The sequence below is a fragment of the Balaenoptera physalus genome (genome assembly GCF_965194825.1).
Source record: "Balaenoptera physalus genome assembly, chromosome: 11".
NCBI lineage: Eukaryota > Metazoa > Chordata > Mammalia > Artiodactyla > Balaenopteridae > Balaenoptera > Balaenoptera physalus.
In genome coordinates this window covers 2,785,381-2,810,283 of record NC_138896.1, presented here as the reverse complement: position 1 = coordinate 2,810,283, position 24,903 = coordinate 2,785,381, and the positions used below count along the sequence as shown (strand labels likewise).

The 24,903-nt window shown below is 40.8% G+C and overlaps 1 protein-coding gene and 1 long non-coding RNA gene across 7 annotated transcripts in view; one reads left to right on the top strand and one right to left on the bottom strand.

The window, feature by feature from the left end:
- The window catches only part of PRP4K (pre-mRNA processing factor kinase PRP4K), a 40,382-nt gene extending 21,573 nt beyond the window's left edge, over positions 1-18,809 (bottom strand). For 5 of the 6 annotated variants that reach the window (XR_014250849.1, XR_014250850.1, XR_014250851.1 and 2 more), the window contains exons 1-4: positions 17,164-17,345; positions 7,434-8,633; positions 4,547-4,723; positions 83-238 (exon numbers count right to left, since the gene is read on the bottom strand). Coding sequence is in view for 1 of the 6 variants with exons in the window: in XM_082413173.1 (XP_082269299.1) it covers positions 83-238; positions 4,547-4,723; positions 7,434-8,633; positions 17,164-17,300 (1,670 nt within the window). In the remaining 5 variants the exon portion in view is untranslated. Of the gene's footprint in view, positions 1-82; positions 239-4,546; positions 4,724-7,433; positions 8,634-17,163 lie in introns of all 6 variants that reach the window. The other variant, XM_082413173.1, reaches the window with a different exon arrangement.
- Positions 18,810-19,141: 332 nt separating this feature from the next.
- LOC309637921 lies at positions 19,142-20,668 on the top strand. The gene is made up of 2 exons (XR_014250867.1): positions 19,142-20,291; positions 20,424-20,668. It is a non-coding gene; the product is annotated as an uncharacterized lncRNA (long non-coding RNA).
- Positions 20,669-24,903: the final 4,235 nt, after the last annotated feature.

Below are 24,903 nucleotides of genomic sequence, written 5' to 3'. Positions count from 1 at the left end.
CAGATGGAAATTAAAGATTTCCAAGTCAAACAGTGTTTCTCTGATTTGGAAAAAGGAAATTATAGGAAAGTTCCGTTCTTACTTATCATCAGATGAAGATTCCTGCTCAACTTTCATTCCTTCAGAAAGACTTCCTTTAAATTTATCTTCCTTTACTTTGCTTCTGCTCCTACGTCTACGACCACCCCGTGACCGAGACCGCCTTCTCAGGCGTGATCTGCTCCTTCGACCTCTGTCCCTGTTTGAGGAGAAGACAAATTTTAAAGGTCAATTAAAGTTGAGGAGGCTGTGAGTTTGCTGGGCGTAGGGGTAGTACAGGGACTCTCTGTACCTTTCAAAAGCTCAGCTCTGTTGTGAATCCAAAAGCGTTCTAAAAGTCAAATCTTTAAAAACAGTTAGTTAAATTTTTAAAACAAAATTAACATACCATCAATAAGATTCAGATACCCAGCCTAACTGATGACAACTAAACCATAGCTACTCTTCTTACCACTTAGAAGGTATAACCTTCTAAGACTGAACTAGGAAGAAACGGAAAATATGAACAGACCAATCACAAGTAATGAAATTGAAACTGTGATTAAAAATCTTCCAACAAACAAAAGTCCAGGACCAGATGGCTTCACAGGTGAATTCTATCAAACATTTAGAGAAGAGCTAACACTCATCCTTCTCAAACTCTTCCAAAAAATTGCAGAGGAAGGAACACTCCCAAACTCATTCTATGAGGCCACCATCACCCTGATACCAAAACCAGACAAAGATACTACAAAAAAAGAAAATTACAGTCCAATATCACTGATGAATACAGATGCAAAAATCCTCAACAAAATACTAGCAAACAGAACCCAACCACACATTAAAAGGATCATACACCATGATCAAGTGGGATTTATCCCAGGGATGAAAGGATTCTTCAATATATGCAAATCAATCAATGTGATACACCATATTAACAAACTGAAGGAGAAAAACCATATGATCATCTCAATAGATGCAGAAAAAGCTTTTGACAAAATTCAACACCCATTTATGATAAAAACTCTCCAGAAAGTGGGCAAAGATGGAACCAACCTCAACATAATAAAGACCATATACAACAAACCCACAGTAAACATCATTCTCAATGGTGAAAAACTGAAAGCATTTCCTCTAAGACCAGGAACAAGACAAGGATGTCCACTCTCACCACTCAACATAATAGTTTTGTAAGTCCTAGCCACGGCAATCAGAGAACAACAAGAAATAAAAGGAATACAAATTGGAAAAGAAGAAGTAAAATTGTCACTGTCTGCAGATGACATGATACTATACATAGATAATCCTAAAGATGCCACCAGAAAACTACTAGAGCTAATCAATGAATTTGGTAAAGTTGCAGGATACAAAATTAATGCACAGAAATCTCCTGCATTCCTATATACTAACAACGAAATATCAGAAAGAGAAATAAAGGAAACAATACCATTCACCATTGCAACAAAAAGAATAAAATACCTAGGAATAAACCTACCTAAGGAGATAAAAGACCTGTACTCAGAAAACTATAAGACACTGATGAAAGAAATCAAAGATGACACAAACAGATGGAGAGATATACCATGTTCTTGGACTGGAAGAATCAATATTGTGAAAGTGACTACACTACCCAAAGCAATCTACAGATTCAATGCAATCCCTATCAAATTACCAGTGGCACTTTTTACAGAACTAGAACAAAAAAATCTTAAAATTTGTATGGAGACACAAAAGACCCCAAATAGCCAAAGCAGTCTTGAGGGAAAAAAACGGAGCTGGAGGAATCAGACTATACTACAAAGCTACAGTAATCAAGACAATATGGTACTGGCACCGAAACAGAAATATAGATCAATGGAACAGGATAGAAAGCCCAGAGATAAACCGACATACCTATGGTGAACTAATCAATGGCAAAGGAGGCAAGGATATACAATGGAGAAAAGACAGTCTCTTCAATAAGTGGTGCTGGGAAAACTGGACAGCTACATGTAAAAGAATGAAAGCAGAACACTCCCTAACACCATACACAAAAATAAACTCAAAATGGATTAGAGACCTAAATGTAGGACCAGACACTATAAAACTCTTAGAGGAAAACACAGGAATAACACTCTCTGACATAAATCACAGCAAGATCTTTTTTGATCCACCTCCTAGAGTAATGGGAATAAAAACAAAAATAAACAAATGGGACCTAATGAAACTTAAAAGCTTTTGCACAGCAAAGGAAACCACAAGCAAAATGAAAATACAACCCTCAGAATGGGAGAAAATATTTGCAAACTAATCAACAAAGGATTAATCTCCAAAATATATAAAAAGCTCATGCAGCTCAATATTAAAAAAACAAACAACCCAATCCAAAAATGGGCAGAAGACCTAAATAGACATTTCTCCAAAGAAGACATACAGATGGCCAAGAAGCACATGAAAAGCTGCTCAACATCACTAATTATTAGAGAAATGCAAATCAAAACTACAATAAGGTATCACCTCACACCAGTTAGAATGGGCATCATCAGAAAATCTACAAACAACAAATGCTGGAGAGGGTGTGGAGAAAAGAGAACCCTCTTGCACTGTTGGTGGGAATGTAAATTGATACAGTCACTATGGAAAACAGTATGGAGGTTCCTTAAAAAACTAAAAATAGAATTACCATATGACCCAGCAATCCCACTACTGGGCATATACCCAAGAAAACCATAATTCAAAAAGACACATGAACCCCAATGTTCACTGCAGCAGTACTTACAATAGCCAGGTCATGGAAGCAACCTAAATGTCCAATCGACAGACAAATGGATAAAGAAGATGTGGTACATATATACAACGGAATATTACTCAGCCATAAAAAAGAACTAAATTGGGTCATTTGTAGAGACGTGGATGGATCTAGAGACTGTCATACAGAGTGAAGTAAGTCAGAAAAAGAAAAACAAATATCGTATATTAACATATATTATGTGGAACCTAGAAAAACGATACAGATGAACTGGTTTGCAGGGCCGAAACAGAGACACAGATGTAGAGAACAAACGTATGGACATCAAGGGGGGAAAGCGACGGGGGGCGGTGGTGGTGGAGTTTGGGAATAACATAAGAACCTGCTGTATAAAAATAAAATAAAATAAAATTCAAAAAAAAAAAAAAAAAGATGAGAGGGGGAAGTCAGTGTAACAGTTTATAAGGTCTAATTGGAAAAAACCCAGAAAATGGGGGAGAAAGCAAACAAAAACATGAGAAAATTTCCCGGTACAGGCAGCCATAATCTTCCTGCTTTAAAGGGCCTATCTAGTGCCCAGCAAAATAAATGGAAAGAAGGAGCTGCTCATCAAGGCATTATTACAGTGAAATTTTGGAACACAGGACATTTCTTATAAAAAGAGAGAGAAAAAAGCAAGTCCTATAAAGAAACGCCCACTTATCAGAGGAGGACTTCTGAATAGCAATAAGGGAAGCTAGAAATCAGTGGAATAACAATTTAAAAATTCTTAAGAAAATGATCTCAAACTAGAATTCTATTCCTTGATAAATCAGCAATGAGAATAACAGGCATTTTTTAGAGACACAGGTCTCCAAGATTGTCCTTTCTGTTCACTTTCCTCAAAAAGCTATTGGAGATGCATTAGCAAACAAGGAGGTAAAGCACGAAACTGGATACAGGAAACGGAATCACAACGTAAGAGAAGAACAAGGGACTCTGGAAAAGGGAAGCAAATCCTACGCAAACTACCGTCAGCTTGGAGCCAGAAGGCTAGGAGCATGAAAGTCCTCTCTTCCCCTCTCCCACCGACTGCTCGCTCTGGAATGAACGGTATGTATACGATCACAATGATTACATTAACCTCGACCATGTCCATCTGCAAGAAATGTGATGAAACTGGGCAGAACAGAAACGTGTGAGGAACAGTATTAAAAAAACTAATGAAACCAATACATATGGCAGTAACTTAAAAAAATTTAGACAAACACACTGTCAAGGCATTTCCACTTCTGAGAATCTAGTATACAAAAACATTCAAAGATACATACATAAAGACTGGTTTCTACTGCTGTGAGTTAAAAGAGATCTTCACCCAAAGAGTCTTTCACGTCTACTGAGGACATCATCTCCAAGTTGTGTTCTTAAGAGGACCAAATACAAGTTCACAGAAAAATCAATACAGAGCTGCAACTATGAAATGACAGGATACTTATTTATTACTCTGTGATCTAGCCTGCTAATTAAAAGAAAAATCATAAGCCTAGCTCATTTAGTATTTATCTCTCTTTAAAACAGAGGGAAAAAAATGTCCTACTTAAAAAAAAAAAGATTTGTGTTTTTAATGAACACGGATTTATATAAATTTGAAGGAAAACTCTATTAAAGAAAAATCAGTGTGTGTGAAATATCACATGTTGGTAACAGGAAACTATATGGCGTCACAGCTACAATTTTTCAGAGAAAACTGTTCGTTAAGAAAACCTACCAACTGAGCTTCAAAAACAGTCAGAGTTTGATGGATCAAACGGGTATCTTTACCTTCTCCGAGGAGACCGGCTTCTTCTTCTGGGAGATCGGCTCCGTCTGAGGGGGGAGCGGGACCTCCTCCTAACAGGAGATCTACTGGCTCTTCTTCGGGCTGGAGACCACCTACTGATTGGGCTGGCATCTTTTGACCTTTCCCGCCTACTGAGGATGTCATCTCGAGGTCGTGTTCTTAAGGGGACCAAATACAAGTTCAAAGAAGAATAAATCAAATCAGAATAAATGAATTTCTTCTACATGTAAAGAACACTTTAAGAAAGGGCACATTAACCTAAAGTTAGTAAACACAGATTAATATGTTTTTTAACAAAAATTCAGATGATCACAGTGACATCTGGTGTTATAGTAGACACACAATAGAAGGTCTATTTCCGCTGGTCTCACAATTTGAAGAATTATTAAAGATTATTCATATTGTTAAAGCTACTGATTTTAATTTCAGATAAACAAATAAAACTTGCCCAAGTAAGTAATAATATTCCATTCCCTTGGTTTGAAGACTGTTTTCTTTCTAAATTTTTGACATCTTTGCAATTAAGAGCCTTATTTTTAATGTATCAATTAAGAATAAAACCCCCTTACAATCAACATTAACCTCAGAAGAGGAAATACAGGTAAGAGTTTAGGGAAAAGGACAGTCCACCTAGTCATGGAAGTAAATATTGGTATAACTTATCTGGAAGGAAATGTGGCAGTTAACTTTCTAAAATGTAAATGTACATAATCTCAGACTGCAATTCCACTTCCATGAATCTATTCTAAAAGAAACTTTACACAGAACCAATGGATGTCTTTGCAAACAATCATGAAAAACTGGAACCAACCTCAACTTTCATCAGTTTCAACAAGGGAATGGTTAAATATATTATGGTACATCTACACTGTGAAATATCATGTTGCTATTATTGATATAGGAAGAATTAAAAATGATCCTTATGTATTGTCACAGAAGTGTTTCATGAAAAAAGAAAATCACTGTTAACATAAATAGTATGAATCCTATTCTTAAGAAAAACCGCATACATACAATCGTATGTGCATAGTCAAGGGGCTAGAGACAGTTTTCTTTGGAGTGGCAGCAGAGGAGGGATGGAAAAAGTGAATTTACAGGCTTCCAGCACGATTTAAATTTCTCTTTAATTAGCATGTATCTCTTCTGCAACTAAAAATAAAAATTTGTTTCAAATATTCAACTCTAGTCCTTGATAAACTCCTCAGAATTTCCTTTTCAAACTGAAAGCAACTGAAAGAGAACAGGACCTTAAGAACGACGTCAGATAACACCAGCAACACTGTCTCCACAGAGCTGCAGGCAGAGCCGTTTCATTACACTGCTTAGAAGTAAAGAGTCAACAGTATCTCTTAAGATACAGCACTTTGAAAATAGCATTCTTGAAGCTTCTCAAAACACAGGATGATTTATTTAAACTTCAAGGCCAGTTCAGATTTATACCCATACACAGAAAACATTAACATGCAACAGTAGATGGCTAGGAATTCAGAATATCTTTGCATGGTATAAGCCGACATTCTTTTAAGGGAAACTTGGTTGGTAATTTCGCACGTCTAATTACTGAATATAAAGACATTAAAGAATCAGTTTCTAAAGTAGCTTTTGGACTAATCTAAACAACACCCTCCTCTCCCCGGCAAAATCCCTTCTGTGCCTTTACTCATCAGTTCTATGACCCTAGGTAAGTTAGATAACCTCTCAATCTACTTTCTCATTTATAAATGAAGTATGACTTACTTCACTCTGTATTAAGTCAAAAAAAGAAAAACAAATACCGTATGCTAACAAATATATATGGAAACTAAAAGAGCGGTACTGATGAACCTAGTGGCAGGGCAGGAATAAAGACGCAGATGTGGAGAACAGACTTGAGGACACAGGGAGGGGGAAGGGTAAGCTGGGATGAAGTGAGAGAGTGGCAGGGACATATATACACTACCAAAGTAAAATAGCTAGCTAGTGGGAAGCAGCCGCATAGCACAGGGAGATCAGCTCGGTGCTTTGTGACCACCTAGAGTGGTGGGATAGGGAAGATGGGAGGGAGACGCAAGAGGGAGGGCATTATGGGGATATATGTATACATATAGTTGATTCAATTTGTTGTACAGCAGAAACTAACACAACATTGTAAAGCAGCTATACTCCAATAAAGATGTGAAAAAAAATGACGACAAAAAAAAAATTAAGTATGAGGATCACTCCACTTCATGAGAGACAATCATGAGAACTTAAGAGAAAAAAATTGATGGACCAAATGTATATGAAATATTTTCATTATTATTGATAAAAAATAAAATCACTTCTTACACTATTCTTCCTAAACTTAAGAGGTATTTTTTTTTTCAATGAGATTACAAGTATATGAATTAGTAACAGAAAAAAACTTCCACTTTTAATTTAATTATATTTTGGGGACCAAAAAAGACAACTGTAGTTCCAATCATATTGTCAGAATTCAAAATCATGCCAATTCAAAAGAATGGACAGATCACAATCCTTAAACTGATACCTCCATTTTTAAAAATTTCAGCCCATACTGCTCAAAGAACAATCCCTACTCTGGAAACTATACAATCTCCTTTCCCGTAAAATGGGCATACGGAGACTTATCAGCCAAATTACTTGGATTTAAAGGAGTGATTCTGCACATTAGATACTAAATTAAGAGCTTTAAAAATGTCAATAAGTTCAATATTTAAAAATCACCTAGAGTCAAGAGACTCACTGACAAAAGTGCAAACATTAACATAGTTAGTGGACAGGATTATAAGTAACACTATAAAACTCATTACCATCTCATTTTTATTGTCCACAAGTTCTAGTTTCTCCTCTGAAATCTGCAGCACTACAGCTTTGCAGTCAAGTTACCTTGGCGAAGAAAGGCGTCTCCGTTCAGGCTCCCTGCGTTTTCTTTCCAAGGATCGGCTCTTGGCTCTCCTACCAGGAGACAGAGTTCGAGAAGGTGACTTGCTTTGCTTAGACCTTCTATCATTTAAGAGTGGAGATCGACTTCTTCTTGACTTATCACGTTGTTTCGGAGACAAACTTCTTCTTTTGGGACTACGACCAGGTCTTCTACTGGGTGACCTATTTTCTTTCCCAGAGGAAGCATCTTTAGAGGGAGATTTAATTGGCTTCTTCTCTTTATCAGTTTCAGACCGTTTCGATTTCCTCTCTTTGGACCGTGACCTTCTGTCTTTGGATTTACCTCTCAAGTCAATTGGGGATCTAGATTTTTTGCCTCGATCGCGACTTCTACTTTCATTTATGATTGGGGATTTTTTCCTGTCTTTTGACTTACTTTTATCTTCAATTTTAACCTTGTCATCAGCAGGAGATCTGGCCTTCCCAATTTTCTCTTGAGACCGCCTTCTAAGGGTAGGAGACTTTGACTTTCTTGCTTGATCTTGAGACTTACTTCTTTTGGAGGGACTTTTGGACTTTTTCCTCTCCTTTGACTTGCTCCTCGTTGCCTTCTCTTTAACTATTTCAACACCTCCCTTACTTTTCTTTTTATCAGACCTATGTCTAGTCCGTTCTTTGGATCTGCTTTTACTTCGTTTTTTTGTACTATTTTTATTGTCCATAAGTTCAAGTTTCCCCTTCGTACTTGAAGATCTAGTACTAGACCTATTTCCATTTCGTGCCTTTTCATGAATCTCCCCCTCTTCTTCAGAGCCAGACTCATAACCTTGTAATATGAGCCCCATCCCAGACTGGACCTTTCCTTCCATTAACTCATTATCAAGTTCAGCTTTAATCAAGGCCCTCTGTTTCTCCAAGTCTTCCAGCAAAGCTAAATCATCAAGTTTAGTTCTTTTTGCTGGAGACATACCTTCTTTGTCAGAAGCATCAATAACCTCTTTTCTTTTGTGTTTCTTATGTTTATGCTTATGTTTATGTTTTTTATCCTTGTCTTCTTCTGAAGAATGTTTATGTTTCTTATGTTTACTTCTGTGTTTATGCTTCTTTTTTTTGTGACGACTGTGCTTATTTTGAGATTGGTCTTCTGATACCTCTCCATTTTCTTCATTTACACTCTTTTCAGAATTATCAGCATCTTCCATCCTATAAATGTATCAAACACATTTAAAAGTCACATCATTTATCAAGCATTCAGAATCATAACAAAATAATAGCAATGATAAAATACATCTCAATAAGATACATGAAATTAGTCACTGAAATATTTTATTTCAAAGGTATACGGCAAGAACTGAGTTGAACAGTGATTTAACTTTAATTTGTTTCTAACGGTTGAACTCAAATACCAAAAGTATTACAGGAAATACATAATGCGGGAGGTTAACATAATTATACTTAATAGAATAAGGGAATCCAAACCAGGTGCAACAAATTGTTAATGCTGACTTTCTTAAAGTCACTCAAGTAATTTGGTTTTTAAACCAGCATTTCCCACACAACTCAACACCAAAGGACCCCCCCCCCATTTTCTTCCTCCGTAAAACATTAATAACGACATATATTGGGACACTCATCTCCTTCTCCACTTGGATTCAGAAATATATATATATTTAAATCTCTAGAGCCAATACAGAGCTACACCCAAAAGCAGCAGTCCCTTCAATGTGCACAGGCGGCTGATGGCTGATGTTGATATTGTCAACACATCCCGAGGGTTAAAAACTTCAAAGTGAACTGACAGGAGTTAGGACTCTAGGCTCTAGGCCTATAAGTGGCCACTTCGCAACCATGTAGTACAGCAGTACCCCTGCTCTGTTCTGAGTAGCACGATGAAATCTTTGCGCCATCCTGCCTGGGTTCCCCCACCATGGACATCGTCTGCTCCTGACATCCAACCATCCACATCATCACGGCTGAGAATCCAGGATGACAGGAAGCAGACGATCTTCCTTCTGACATATGGTCAGAAGGTCAGTAGTAGCCTAACGCTATGTCACAATGCCTAGGTCATTCACCTCACTTCATCTCATCACACAGACATTTTATCATCTCACATCATCAAAAGAAGGGAGAGTACAGCATGATATGCTGAGAGAGAAAAACCACATAAATGTAACTTTTATGACAGTACATTGTTACAATTATTCTATTTATTATCGGTTACTGTTGTTACTCGCTTACTGTGCCTAATTTATTTTTGAATTAAACTTTATCATAAGTATGTACACACAGGAAAAAGCAGTACGTTCAGGCCGGGTACCATCCCTGGTTTTAGGCCTCCACTGGGGGTGCTGAGACGTGCCCTCCTCGCACAAGGGGGCCTCTGCTGCATTAGTCTTCAACACGGCAGAGTCTTCAACACGCCAGCAACAGCCTATCTCAGCAATTTCATATGGTTCAGCCAAGCATTTGCTCAGCAGGCTATTTAGTCTAAGGTGGGTGGCTTCTGTGCTTAAATGTTTGGACTGAGTTAGAGTTTATGATTCCAAATTATTTTGCTAAATCCTTGCTCTTCAGTAATCCTAGGTTAAACACAGGCTGCACCAGCATTACTTAACTTTCCCCATTAAAATCACTTCATACTAAAGCATCATGTCCTAGAGTTTGAGACCAAAGCCAGACTTTAAGTTATCTAGATTCAGGTCATCACGCTAGTTTTGGAAGAAGACATGGATTATTTTGTTCAAGTCCTCCGAATTACATACTCCCGTACTTTTAGTAAGCTTAGTATTTGTGCCATATACTACAAATAGCTCCTTGCAAGTTAAAAATTAATGAGTCTATTCAATCTCAACATTTAAAAGAAAATCACCTACATGTAATGTAGGCATTGTCAGAAAACAGGAAAATAAAAATGTACAAGATCAATATTTGCCTCTCTCAAGGAAATTTCTGGTGGAAAAGAAAGTCACATGAAACACTGGAGAACTGCAATGATAAAGACCCGAGTAAGGGCATTATGGGAACACTGAAGGATCACTTTAAATCAATTTGAAACAGTCAAGGAAGGTATCTTGCAGATCACAGAAAAACCCAAGCTTCTGTTCAGCAGGGACTTTGGGGGGAGAGAAATTTAGCGACAAGGTACTTGGATTAAAAAATAGGATAAGTAACACTGTGCTAAAGAATGAGTAAGAAATTAACCAGAAGGGTTAAGGGGTACTTTAGACATAGGAAAAAAGATCAATGTTACCAGGGCGTCAAACTTGTGGAAGAGACTGCTCTAACGGAGGTTAAGATCTCAAGCGGACCAATTCCAGGAGATGAAAAGATATAGCATGGGATTCTGGGAGCACACGGTTGAGACAGTCAGAGGCTCAGGAACTGCAAGGTTAAGCTACTGGACGGATGGTCTGCAGTGATGCTGCTGTTATGGTCCTCCAGCAGGTCTCCGTCTTCAGTACACTTGGGGGATGAGGGGAGGGGAGGGGAGGGGAGGGGCAAGCAGCACAACACAGCGGAGTGTGCTTGTGAAGTTACCAGCTCACAACAATGAGCGGGTGTGGAGAACATGGAGAACACACAACTACCACATGGCAAGAACTTTGAATTTGGGGCGCCAGACTGCCAATGTCCATTTCTGGCACTACGCGCTGTGGGAAAGGAGAAAGTATTAAACAGTGCTGCAGAGGAAGCCGAGTCTTCAGCTGAGTCAGGTTTTAGTTTGGCCTCACTTTTCTCAAACAGGGTATAAGAAGACACAGGATAGATGAAGTAGTGTTCTAGGATCATCAAATTTTCTCAGAGACTTGGAAAAGCAAAGTGTAATTTTTGTGTTTAAAAAAGAAAAAACCAACATGGCTTTATCAAGGAGGGGGGAAAATCACCGATTTAGGGTGAAGATACAAAGACATTTCAACTTTGATCCTTGTATAGGCTACAATCTCATACAGGTAACCACCTCCCTTCCCTACAGTCTCCCAGCCCACAGTCCAGAAGGTGAGCTACGTGTCGATTTTTCTGAACCTTGAGTTACAGGGAAAAAAGCTTGAGAAAAAGAGAACTAGGCTAATTCAAGATACAGAAGTAGGTACAGAGAACCTTTTTAAGGTCGGGAAGGGTTTTCAGGTATATAAAACCTAAGTGTCCAAAGTACAAAATTCTAGTCAATAAGCTAAAACTCAAATAACGTAGGGCAGCTATCCCCAACCTTCTTTGGCACCAGCGACCGGTTTCACGGAAGACAGTTTTTCCACGGACGGAGCAGCGGGGGAGATGGTCCAGGTGGTAATGCGAGCGATGGGGAGCTGCAGGTGAAGCTTCGCTCGCTCGCCCGCCGCTCACCTCCTGCCGTGCGGCCCGGTTCCTACCAGGCCATGCACCGGCGCACCAGTAACGGTCCGCGGCCGGGAAGTTGGGGACCCCTGATCTAGGGAATTCCCTGGTGGTCCAGTGGTTAGGACTCCACGCTCTCACTGCCAAGGGCCTGGATTCAATCCCTGGTTGGGGACCTAAAAATCCCACAAGCTGCACAGTGTGGCAAAAAAACAAACAGACCATCTGAAGATCCTCTAAGTATCCTCAAAAAAAAGGATAGTTGGGTGGTAAAGTCTCCAGAGTCAGACTACCTGGGCTCAGTTCCTGGTCTCACTACTTACCAGTTGTGTGGCCTTAGGTGAGTTTAAGCTTGATGGAGAAAAGAGCCGTACCCACCTCAAGGCACGCGGTAAGGACGGCACAGTGCTGGTTAACAGGCATCAAGGGTAGCGAGGCCTAGCACAACCCTAGGGCCCCAAAAGTAAGTTGTTCTTATTGTTCAGACACTGGATAAATTTGCTCCCCACTGTGGGCACTGTGGAGCTGCAGACGGACACTAAGAATGTTATTTTAAGGAATCCTGGCGGGAGCAAGGATCCTCGAGTCAAATGGCCTTGTTCCAATGCTGCCTGCAATGGGACACCTCTAGTGTGACCTTAGACAAGCTACTCCCCTGTGCCTCAGTTTCCTCCACTGTAAAAACGGGGGACATAACAGTACTGGCAAATCACAGGTTTGTCGCAGCAATGAGTTCATACATATAAAACTGTCACACAAAGTGCTCAAGAAGTACTGCCTCTGCCTATGTCCCCAGGACAGATGAGACTTCACATTCAAGGAGGTGGACGGGACTCGCCTAAGGGCATGTGTATCTCAAGCTGGTGAGAAGGCTGGTATTACATTCAAAGTCAGAGCTCTTGCAGTTGCTCGAAGATGCTTTTAAAATGTCAGGTCATGTCGCCACTCTGAGTGAAAACTGACTACTGTTTCCTACCTTATTCAGAGCAAAAACTTAAACTCTGTATGAGTCCTATACTATCAGCCCAACCCGTCCACCACCCTGAACCCCTCGTTCCCTCCCACCCTCACTGCTCTCTTCCTACAGCAGGTGCTCTCCCACCAAAGGGCCTGGCACGCCTCCCCCAGACACAGCGCTGCTGCCCCCTCGCCCACCTCAGGCCTTTGCTCAAATCACACTTCCTCAGCCAGGTCTCCGGGCCAGTTCCTTTTAACTGCTACCCCACCCTTGCGCGCACAGATTCGCTTTCTCTGCTTAACTGCCCTCCACTTCATAGAATTCTTATTCGTCTCTCCCTATTGTAACACAAGCCCTATGAGAGCAGGATCTGAATCTGTCTAGCTGGCTGCTCTATCCCTGAGGCCCATAAGATGATCTAAGCTAGAGCAGGTACTCAATAAGTATTTGCCGTGTCAAAGAAACGATCTACGTAGAGTAACACACAGAAAGAGTGTCACGGACTACAGCTGGTTTACACTGTCTGCACGCGCGCTCGCAGCTCTGGACGGTGAACACTGTTTTCGCTCACTAACACCCCCAGTGCCCCATACGGCGCACACGCCTATTTCTTGACGGCAATACCCTCAAACGATTTAAATTTAATCACCTCCCGCAGAAAAATCTGCTCTTTTAACCCTTTTTCAATGCTTCCTATAATTTACAAGTCTTGCAAGGAGTTTCAAATCAAAATTCTTAAGAGTTTACCCACACAGGAAGTAATTTCCTTCAAAAGAAAATCTAGCTCCTAAAGCTTCTGAGAACCAGGACTGACCTCACGGTACCCAATGTTACTAAACAGTCATTCCCATGAGTGACCCCAGTTTTCCTTGTAACTTAATGAATGTTAATTCAAGAAATAATGACTAGGCTACTAATGAAACGCTACCAGCGCCTTAGGGCCAGCCAGGTTAACCTCAATAACTAACCCCGGAGTTCTCCTACACTGGGGTTAGGCAGAGAGCAGACCTTCAGCCTCTTCCGTTGATCTCTCAAGGCAAATTTCAAAGAAAATAACGAGTTAAGTCTGACTAGGTAAATCAGGGAAACTTGAACTCAACGAGCAAGTGACACTCGTAACGTATCAATGCACGAGCTTGTGCTAGATCAGTTAATTTAGGTTCATTAGCAACAACTTTCCTCTAAAGCTTTAGGAAAAGGTTTCTTGTAAAGAAACCTGATCATCTTCTTGGATGGTTCATATTAACAATAAATACACGTATATAAATCCCATATACATAAATTTATACTTTAACGTTTACATTTTGCAGCCTAACACTACACAGTTAGCAGGTCTACACTAGGTCTAGTTACCTACACTAGGTCTAGTAACTAGCAGGTCTAGTTAGTGTCTACACTAAACTGGTCTACAACAGGTTTGTCATAAACCAGTACTCACTGAGAGCTGAGTAACATCCTTCAAATCTCACTTGGAAACAAAGCTGAATTCAAAGTGCAGACAGTATGGAAGTGTTAAACAGTATTCATTCACGTGTTTGGTTAAATACATTGTACAAGTTTCACCCTTCAAACAACCCAGGGTCTTGGGGCATCTGGCACAATGAAAACAGCCATGTAACAACTTTAAAATAAAGTGACCAATTACCAACCTCTAGTGTTTTTTTTTTTTAATTTTTGTATTTTTTAAATTTTAATTTAAACTTTGGGTTTATTTATTTATTTATGGCTGTGTTGGGTCTTTGTTTCTATGCGAGGGCTTTCTCTAGTTGCGGCAAGTGGGGGCCACACTTCATCGCGGTGCGCGGGCCTCTCACTGTCTCGGCCTCTCTTGTTGCGGAGCACAGGCTCCAGACGCGCAGGCTCACGGGCCTAGTTGCTCCGCGGCATGTGGGATCCTCCCAGACCAGGGCTCGAACCTGTGTCCCCTGCATTGGTAGGCAGATTCTCAACCACTGCGCCACCAGGGAAGCCCTCTAGTGTTATTTTAACTTCCTCTTTCACATATATTTTTCAAAGAGTATTCTCAATAACATCTTATTTGGGAAGCATTCAATTCATGCTTTGCAGTTGGGGGCAAGGGGGAGCAAAATGAATGTCACTGCATTTTATAAAGAAAATAATTAAGCCTGTTTCTCTGACTATGTAGATGTAAAAATAAAAATGGATTCAAAAGACCAACTAGTCTTAAAACGAACCTTGCCCCGCCCCCCACCTTTTCCAAGTGGGATATTAAGTTTCAAAGAGTTAGAACTGTCATATCATGAAAACGGACCTTTCTAGGACACTGGAAATAAATAAAAATGATTTCAAATGCTAAAGGCTATTTTTAAAAGGAGCCACACTGTATAGCGAGGGACCAAACAGTACAAAAGTCAGGAGCAGGGCTCTAGAACTAGACTGCCTGGGTTTCAATCCTGCATCTGTCACTTAGTGTGACCTTGGGCAAGCTAACTTAATTTCTCTGTACTTCCGTTTCCTCATCTGTAAAATGTGGGAAATAACAGTATCCACCTCCGTTGGGTTGTTAGAAGGACTGAATGAGGTAATATTTGTTCAGTACCTGGTCTTGGTAAGTGCAAGTAAGTCAACGCATATAAAAATTTAAACGCTTAAAACCATCGAAAAAGGCTGAGCTAAAGAGACTGACAAATGTAAAAGCCACTAAAAAGCCTTCAGGGAGCTTAAAACTATTTTATACGTTTACCTTTTCTAAATGTTCCATTTGGAATAGACTCCATGTAACTGTGAACTCCTCAGTGTGTCCTCAAAAAAACTATTCAGACACTACATTCCAGCATTCACTGCGGGCAGCCAACATGGTACCTGCTTTCTTAGCAAACTGTCATTTTCTATGGCAAAACATTTTCAAATAAGTGAAAGTGGGACACATACAGATCACACATTCCATGCAAAACAAGTGTCAAGGAGGGGGGAGGTGGAATTAAAGACTATCTCAGGGTCATTCATACTGCAGGGGCCAAAATAAATATTATTATTAAATCTAGTGTTATTTGAATATGTAAATAAATCCGGCTGAGCCACTCTTCAAAAGGAATCTGAACTGTCCCTGAAATCAAATAAATGGACATAATACTACAGAACTTTAAACAGATTACTAGAAAAATCAGCCGCGTTGCCTAAGATTTGGACCATCTTGTCATGAAGATTGGAACTGGGCCTCACTGTGAACTCGAGGAGAAACAAAAAGAGGCAAAGTCTACCCAGAACTTCGGAATCCATTTGCTCTCTTTTAAGTCAAATTGAAGTGAAGATAATAAAGCAGCTTTCAGAGGTCTTTAATGAAAAACTTCATAAATATCTCTGTCTAGCTAAGTAAAGCAAATGACTGAGCAGTCCAGAACTGGACGCACAGCAATGAAGCGATGGGCCGGCTGGTGGCAAAGATTTCTCCTCTCTCTCAGTCCAAAGTTGCTGGGAGATTGTATCTACCTCTTTCCTAAGACAGCAGGAAACAAAATCAGATAATGCGGATACAAAAAAAAGGTCGCTATAGGAATACTATTTTAAAATCCATTCTCTTCTAGGTTCTTGAGTTTTCCTAAGGAACACACGAAAAACAAGATACTGCTTTTAGTTAAGCAACGGTTACCCTTGCAGCATGTACAAGTCTGTTTTTGCTCGGCCGCATCGATCCTTATACTAGCTTAATTACAGACAAGAAGTGCTTGGGTTTGGAAGTAGCTAACAATTTCCACTTCTTCCACTCGTACTCCCAAAGAAGCACTATAAACTCAGGCCAAAAATGCTAGGCCTCAAAACCGAGGACTTGATCCTACTTTGTCTCAAGTTTGCAAGTTGGCAAATTGCTGCAATTGGCGGGGGGGGGGGGGGCGACGGGGGGATGAGGGGGGGTGGGATATCGGGGGGATGCTAGAGTACAGAGTACAGGGTGGCAGGAGGAAGCACCCCGCCAGCCGCAAACTGCAGCTCTGGGGTGGTCAAGGAGCACGGCCCCGGCACCCCTTCTCCTCCCTGCTTTCGGGTCCTAAGGCTGACAAGGGCAGCAGAAGCACCAGGGGAACCGCCTGCGGAGGGAAGGTCTCAGGGCTCGCCCGCGCCGCCCTGCTGCTCGGGGGCCCGCACCGAGGCCGCCGGGAGCCCCGCTCGTCCCCGCGGAGGGCAGGCGGGCAGGCGCGCCCCCGCTGGAGCCGCGCGCTCGGGACCTGTAGAGGCCGCTCGCGCCCACGCCTCCCGGGGCAACGACGCGGCAGGCCCGGCCGCCCTCGACCCAGCAGCCGCGGCCTCCCGGCGAGCGGAGCGCGCAGGCCGCCCGCCCGCGCTCCACGACGCCGCGCGGGAGGCAAAGTTTGGCCGCGGCCCCAGGGCCCGAACTTTCCCGCCCGCCGCCCGGGCAGCTCTCCGCCCGCTCCCCCTCGGCCAGCCCCGGGCGCCGGCCTTCCGCGCTCCTAGACTACTTACTCTGGCTGTTCCCGCAGCGACTGAGCCTCCGCGGCGGCCATCTTGAACTTCCTGACTCCTGGGCGGCGGTGGCGGTGGCCGCCCGGACGGTGGAAGCCACTGGAGGAGGAGGAAGAAGGAGCAGGGCCGTCGCGCATGTGCCGACAGCGTCGGGAACCGTGGAGCTCAGAATTGCTCGGAGAATCCGGATATAAAAGTGCATCCGGGGACAGGGCGCACGAGCGTCATGACGCACTTCCGCGACGGGGCGGGGCTGCGGCAGCGAGGGCTGGGGTTTTAAGGGCGCGCGTTGATTGGGTTAGAACCGACGTTACGCTCCAGGACCCCGGTGGAGAAAGGGGGTGTCTGCCTTGCGGGCGCGGTTCCGAGAACTGGTTTCATTGTGGGGCCCACAGTTGGGTTAAAATTCTCAAACTGGGGCAAACAAGATGACTTTGCTTTTAAATGCCTTTTTACTGTCTAGATAAGTCAGTGTGAAACGGCATTAAGGGAAAGTTTGTAGAAAGGCAGGAGTACTGGAAACGTAGGGCTGTACCTAGAACATAGGGAACTATTTTTATTGATACATTTCTTTGAAACTTTTGAACTTTGTTTCAGCTGTTGCTAAGTACGGGGGTAACGATTCAGGAATCCGTTACTCCTGTTTAGTTTCGCTGGTTCTGTAATTGGTCCGAATAACTTTGTGACTTTGTTTTTCTATAATAATGGAATCTACGATAATGAGATTAAATGAAACATTGTATGAGAAAACATTTACTGTCTCTTGGAGAGCTTTCAATACCATGGAGGTTTTTACGTTCTCTGTCTCTCAAAAGAGACATATCTTTCTCCATACTCTGGAACCGGAAAGCAGGGTGATGATCACTTTTATTCTTATAACCCACTGAGTTTGGGTTTGACCTAGAAATTAGAGTTCGGAATATCTGAGCTTTTTATATATCTCTTGATTTTCAGAGAGGAAGAGTTACAAATATTCTTACAAAATAAGTCCCTGGGTGGCTGGAATCCCAAACGTGTTAAAATGTTAAGCGTTTTCCCCTCATGGACTTTATTAACATGGAACACTAAATCAATCCCTGGATATTTATTGATTTTTTGTGGGTTTCCCCCCCCCATTGTTGCATTTCTTTATATGGTCCTTAATTATGTTGTTTTCCTTATGAAGGATTTCTCTCTCCTTAATAATCAAATCAAATCCAGGTATAATAACTTAGAAGGCTTCTTTCAGAGGAAATAGTTTTCAGAAATATGTTAAGAATGGTTTATATTTTCAACCATATATTTATCTATGTACGAATAGTGTGTAGGTTGGGATTTCAGAGTTCCACTAATTGTTCCTACCTCTAGATTCTCATCCCTATATATCTTTTCAAAGGTATTTTGTATATGGCAGCCTTGTATTTACAGTTTATTATATTCTCTGTCCCACGAAGGCAAGGCCATGTGTCATTGTGTTAAGAATAGCTCAAATATGTTATTAAAATGACAGAAAATTAGTACATTATTTTTAAATAAATAATTTTAAAATGAAAATAAACAGTGTAACAGACTTATTACAGATCTCTTCTTAGAATTGAGGGCAAGCCTGTAAGAGATCTCACCTTGGATATAAAGTAGAATGATATACTTTAAGGCAAAGAAGCGTAGCAAACTGGCACTCAGAGGTAAGGTGACTTGCTTGTGATGACTCAGTTCCTAGGTGCCAAGCCACGGTTTGAACTGAAATTTCTCAAGTCTGTGCTCTTCCTTACTGTGCTGCTTCCCACAGAAATGTCATTGGTTTAACATCCCCTTATTGAGCACCCACCCACACAGCTCTTTGGTTTTCAAACTCCTTTCGAATAAAGGTAACGGAAAGAGCACTGGATTGGCACCCAGAAATTCCTTATTTTTTCTGTGTCTGTAAGCTGTAGTCTCTTCCTTGTTGCTGATTCGTGGAACACTCATAAACCAATCTGTTTCCTCAGTCTTAACGTGATCTCCCTGCCCTCCCGCGCCCCGCCCCCCCCCCCTCCGCGTTTCTTTGCAGCAGCTTTCATGTAGACATTAAACTAAGCATACCGAGTGTGGCGAAGGATAGGTGGGGAACACAGGAACTAAGGTTCAGGCTTGGAGCCTGATTATGACTGGCTCAAGTTTAGACTTGGACAAACCAAGTTTTTCAACAAGAACATAGTAAAAATCAAGTTTCAGAAAATGATGCTGGCAAACACATTTCGCTCGCTCGGTACTACTCTCGGAGGGTGCACTAGGACAGGATTTGTCAAGGACTCAGCCCGAACTATATACTGCCGTTGAAGTTTTGGGAAAAACGGGGTTCTTTGAAGGCGGAGTTAAAGCAAACATCCACTTATTACTTTAATCATTCAGCAAACGTTTACTAAGCGACAAACTTAAGCCCAACTTTTCATTTTCAAACTTGAAGCCCATCCTCTCAGCCTCGCTACTTTTTCCTGTCCTAGTTCGGGAACCTTTGCACCGGAAAGCAGCCGCGGTAGTGGCCGCTGGGTCTGACCCGCGCCGCGGCAGAGTTTAGGGGTGACCCCGCCCACCGGAAGTCGCTGGAGGGGCGGGGCCTCGGCGAGCGCGCGTTTCTCGGCCCAGTGAGGCGCGTGCGTGCGTGCGTGCGTCCGTGCGTGCGTACGCCTGGGAAGGGGTGGGCGGGGCTGAGGAGAGCGGCAGCCCCGCCCCTCCCCGCCCTTCGGAGCCCAGCCAGCCTAGCGCCTGCGAGCGAACCAGTGAGGGCCGCTCGGTGCTGCTGACGGATCTTCGGGACCGCAGCGCCCGGATGCCGGACACATTCTCTGGCCCGAGGACAAGGTTTTGGGGACAAGCATGCATTTTTGCACACTGGACTTTTTCTTACCGTCTTCCAAGTATTAGTGGTTTCCTGCAAGACACACCTTCCCGAAATAGTGCGGTGCTTTAGAGTGACGTTCCTCCCGTGCCGAGCGATGTATTAAACTTGGACCTTCTAAGCTACCCCGTCCTTCGATCGCGCCAGGCTCTTCATAGGCTCGTTATAGCTTGGGCTGCAGACAAACAAACAGCTTCCTAAGTCCTTTGAGGAAAACTGGCCCGCGCAGACTCCCCAGATGTCAATTCAAAGAATGTCGACGACCTTTTAGGTAACACGTAAGGTTTGACTCAGTTAAGATCTAGACTTGGGATTTGTAGATGCTTGGGAAGACACTGGGTTGAGTTTTTCCTTTATTACAAAACAAAAACATGAAAACAGTTTCTTGTTCTTTGTTTTAAAGCAGCTCCAATGCATTCACGAATATCTGGAAAATACAAGAGAGCAAAAGAAAACAAAACGAAATCCACCCAGAGTTCCATTACCCAAACGGAACCAAAATTAATGTATGGGTCTATTGGGGCCTATTTCCACGTGAAATACTAAAATTTCTTGTACTCCTGTATGGAATGTGATAGTTTGCTTTTCCACGTAACATGCCTATCAATTTTTACATAATTCTAGCTTTAGTAAATGTCTTCCTAACTACACGATGGCCCTTTCCTTTGTTACTGGGTGTCCAGTAGGGTCAGTGTTGCTCTGTTGTGTGTGACTGATGAGGCAGTGTGTCCAGTGGTGTTCAGAACGTGACTGTTCAGGTCAGGAAGACCTGGGCTTCACCACGTGTTTAACCTTCGGAGCTTCACTCTACACCTCAGTAACGAGAGGGTAGTAGTTCCCATCATGTAGGATTATTACAGGAATTAAATGAAATAATGAATGAAAGGCCCTGGAGCATGTATTGATAAATACTAGCTATTTCGATAGGCAAGGTTTTTGGTTTTTTTTTTTAGTTTGTTTCTTTTGTTCTGATTTTTTTGTTTAGTTCCAGATTTTCTATGTAGTTACATACTATTGCTACATTGGGTATAAGGGGTTTTATACACAGCTTTTCATGGTTTTATTACATAAGTAACACATAAATAATACATAAATTAGAAGCACTTTTTGCAGTAAGAAAAAATGAAAATTGTCATCCTACTCCCTGTAGATAATTATTATTCACATTTTATAATAGGGCTAGCTAGCCTTTCTCCCTTTTTTATACTTGCATTCATATATTAATGACATTTTAAAAACTGCAATTGCATTATGAACCCAGTCTCATAACGGGCCAAGAATAGCGAAGAGGTCAGTGTGGAGAGAGTGCAGTGATTACAGGAGTAGGAAATAAAGCTGGAAAGGGAGTTTGTGGGATTTGGATTTCACTTAAGATTTATTGGACAGAGTAAGTGCAGGGTTGCAGAATGGCATAATTTATTTTAGAATGTTTTCTTGGCTGCTCTAAGGAGCTAGACAGCCAGGGACCAGGGGAGGAAAGGTGGAATCCAGTTAGGAGTGTAACTCAGTAATCCTGGTGAGTGAAGGTGGTGGATTAGAACAGGGTGAAAGTGGGGAAAAGTGGTTGGATTCTGGATATATTTTGAAAGGACAAGCTGTAGAATTCACTGATCAATTGGATGTGGGGTGTGAGAGACGGTGACTTAAAGGTATTTTGGCTTGAGCAGATATAATGCAATTGCCACTTACAGAGCAGATTTAATAGGTGGGGATTGGGGGCGAATGAAGAGTTCTGTTTCAGTCATATTATGATTTCAGAGTCTATTAGATGTCTAATTATAAGTGGGGTCTTAAAGACTTCAATTATTGTTGTCCATTTTCCCCTTCATTTCTGTCAGTTTTTGCTACATGTATTTTGGTTCTTTGTTATTAGGTTCACGCATGTTTATAAACATTATATCCTATTGGATTGACACTTTTAGCATTACAAAATGTCCCTCTTTTTCTGTAGTAACTTTTTAAAAATTTAAAAGTTTGTTTTGTCTGACATTAGCACAGTCATTCCCACTTTCTGTGGTTGCTGCTTGCATGATTTTTACTATGAAATCTGAAGTATATCGCCTGTAGACAGCATGTAGTTGGGTCTTGTTTTTTAAAATCTATTCTAATCTCTGCCTTTTGATTAGATTGTTTAATCCACTCACATTCAATGTTATTGACATAGTTGGATTTATGTCTATGATTTTATTTTTCTGTATATCTCATGTCTTTTTGTTCCTTTGTCCCTCCTTTACTGTTTTCTTTTGAATCAAGTGAATATTTTCTAATGTAGTGGTTTAATTTCTAAGTGATTTTTCCCCCCACTATTTTAGTTGTTTCCTTTGTGGTTGGTCTAGAGCTTACCACATACATCTTAACTTACCAGAATTAGCTCCAAATTTGTACTAACATAATTCCAATGAGATTAAAAACCTTACTCCAATATAGTTTTGTTCTATTTGCCTATTTTTTGTGGTATAACTGTTATATATATATTGTATCTATAAATGTTACAAACCCAACAGTACATTGTTATGATGATTACTTTATATCTTTTAAGGAAACTGATAGAAGAAAGGAAAGCAAATACATATTTACAGTTGACCCTTGAACAACACTGTGGATCCACTTATACGTGGATTTTTTTCGATAAATACTACAGTACTACATGATCCGTGCTTGGTTGAATTCATGGGTGCAGAACCTTGGCTATGGAGGGCCACCTGTAAAGTTATAACACGTTTTCAACTGCGAGGGGGGTCAGTGCCCTTAACCCCACATTGCTCAAGGGTCGACTGTATAGCTTTTATTATGTATGACCTTCTTATTTATCATTTCTGCTTCTCTTTATTTCTTGTTTTTGTGGATCCAAGTTACCATCTGGAGTAATTTCTTTAGCTCAGTACAGCCTTGCTACTACCCACCTCCTTTGTACTGCTGTTAGCAAATATGTTACATTTCTATTCTATATGTTATAGCCCCAACAATACATTTTATTATTTATATACATAAAATGTATTGTTTTATACAATTGCTTTTTTTCATGTGTGCATCTTAAAAACAACTTTATTGAGGTATAATTTGCATATCATCAAATCACCCATTTTAAGTGCGCACTTCAGTCATTCTCAGCAAATTTACATAATTGTGAACCATCACCATAATCCAGTGTCAGAACATTTTCATCACCCCTGTAATATTTCCTCATACCCACTTGCCGTCACTCGCCATTCTCACCCCTGCTCCCAAGCAACCATTAATATACTTTCTTTCTCTATGGATTTGTCTTTTCTAGGCAATCATTGTATTTTTCTTTTTCAATTTTATAGTACATTCTCAATTTTGTACAACTACTACGTCTATCTAGTCCCAAATATTTTCATCACCCCAGAATAAAACCTGTACCCAGTAAGCTGTTTGTCCCCATTCCCCTATCCACACAGCCCCTGGCAACCACCAGGCAGTATCCTGTTTCTATGGATTCATCTATTTTGGATATTTTATCTAAATGGAATAATATATTATGTGACCAGTTGTATCTCTGCTTTTACTTGTTTTAGAGGTTGATTCACATTGTAGTATGTATCAGTACTTCATTTCTTTCTATGGAGGAATTATATTCCATTCATTGTATGAATACATACAGTTGTTTTTTAAATCTCTTAAGAGAAGAAACAAAAATGCATTTATGCTGTCTTTTGTAATTACCTAATTACCAGTGCTGTTTGTTTTTATGTGTTGATTCAGATTACTGTCTGTGGTCACTTTCTTTTAGCCTAAAGAACTTCCTTTAGTATTTCTTGTAGGGTGGGACTGCCAGCAGCAAATTCTCAGTTCTTGTTTATCTGGAAGTTTCTTTATTTCATCTTCATTTTTGAAAGATAACTTTTTGGATATACTATTATTGGTTGACACGTTTTTGTTTGACCCTTTTGAACATGTTATTACACTGCCTTCTGCCTTCCATTGTTTCTGCTGAGAAATCTGCTGTTAATCTCATTGAGGTTAACTTTTTTGGGGCCACACCACATCTTAGTTCCCCAAACAGGGATCAAACCCGTGCCCCCTGCAATGGAAGCTCAGAGTCCTAACCACTGAACCACCAGGGGAGTCCCAGTGTCCCCTTTAAATGATGAATTGTTTTTCTCTTGCTGCTTTCAAGATTTTCTCCTTGTGTTTGGCTTTCAGCAATTTTACTGTGATGTGTTTATATGTGGATCTCTTTTGCATTTATTCTACTTGGAGTTCTTTGTTCTATAGCTTTTCAATAAATTTGGGAAGCTTTCAGCCATTATTTCTTCAAATATTTTTCTGCTCCTTTTTCTTCTCTCTCTTTCTGGCAATCTCATTACATGTATGTTGGTGTGCTTTAGAGTGTCCCACAATCCTAAGGCTCTGTTCATTTTTTCACAAATTCTTTTTTCTCTCTGTTTTCTGATTGCATAATTTCTATTGATCTATTGTCAAGTTTACTAATTTTTTTTTCTGTCAGTTCAAATCTACTGTTGAGCCCCTCTAGTGAAGTTTTCATTTCATTTATTGTATTTTTCAACTCCAGAATTCCCACTTGTTTTTTAAAAATAATTTTTCTTTATTGATATTCTGTATTTGATGTGACATTGTCATCATACCTTACTTCTTTAACCATGTTTCCTTTAGTTCTTTGAACACGTTTACAGTGGCTACTTTGAAATCTGTTGTTAAATCCAACATCTAGTTACTCTCACAGGCGGTTTCTATTGCCTGCTTTTTTTCCCATGGTATGGGGTCATACTTTCCTGTTTCTTTGCATGCGTTGTAATCTTTTGTTGGAAGTTGGCATGTTTTAGCAACTCTGGTTACTGGTTTCCACCCTTCTCCAGTCTTGTTATTATTATGCTTGTCTATTTGTTTAGTGACCCAGT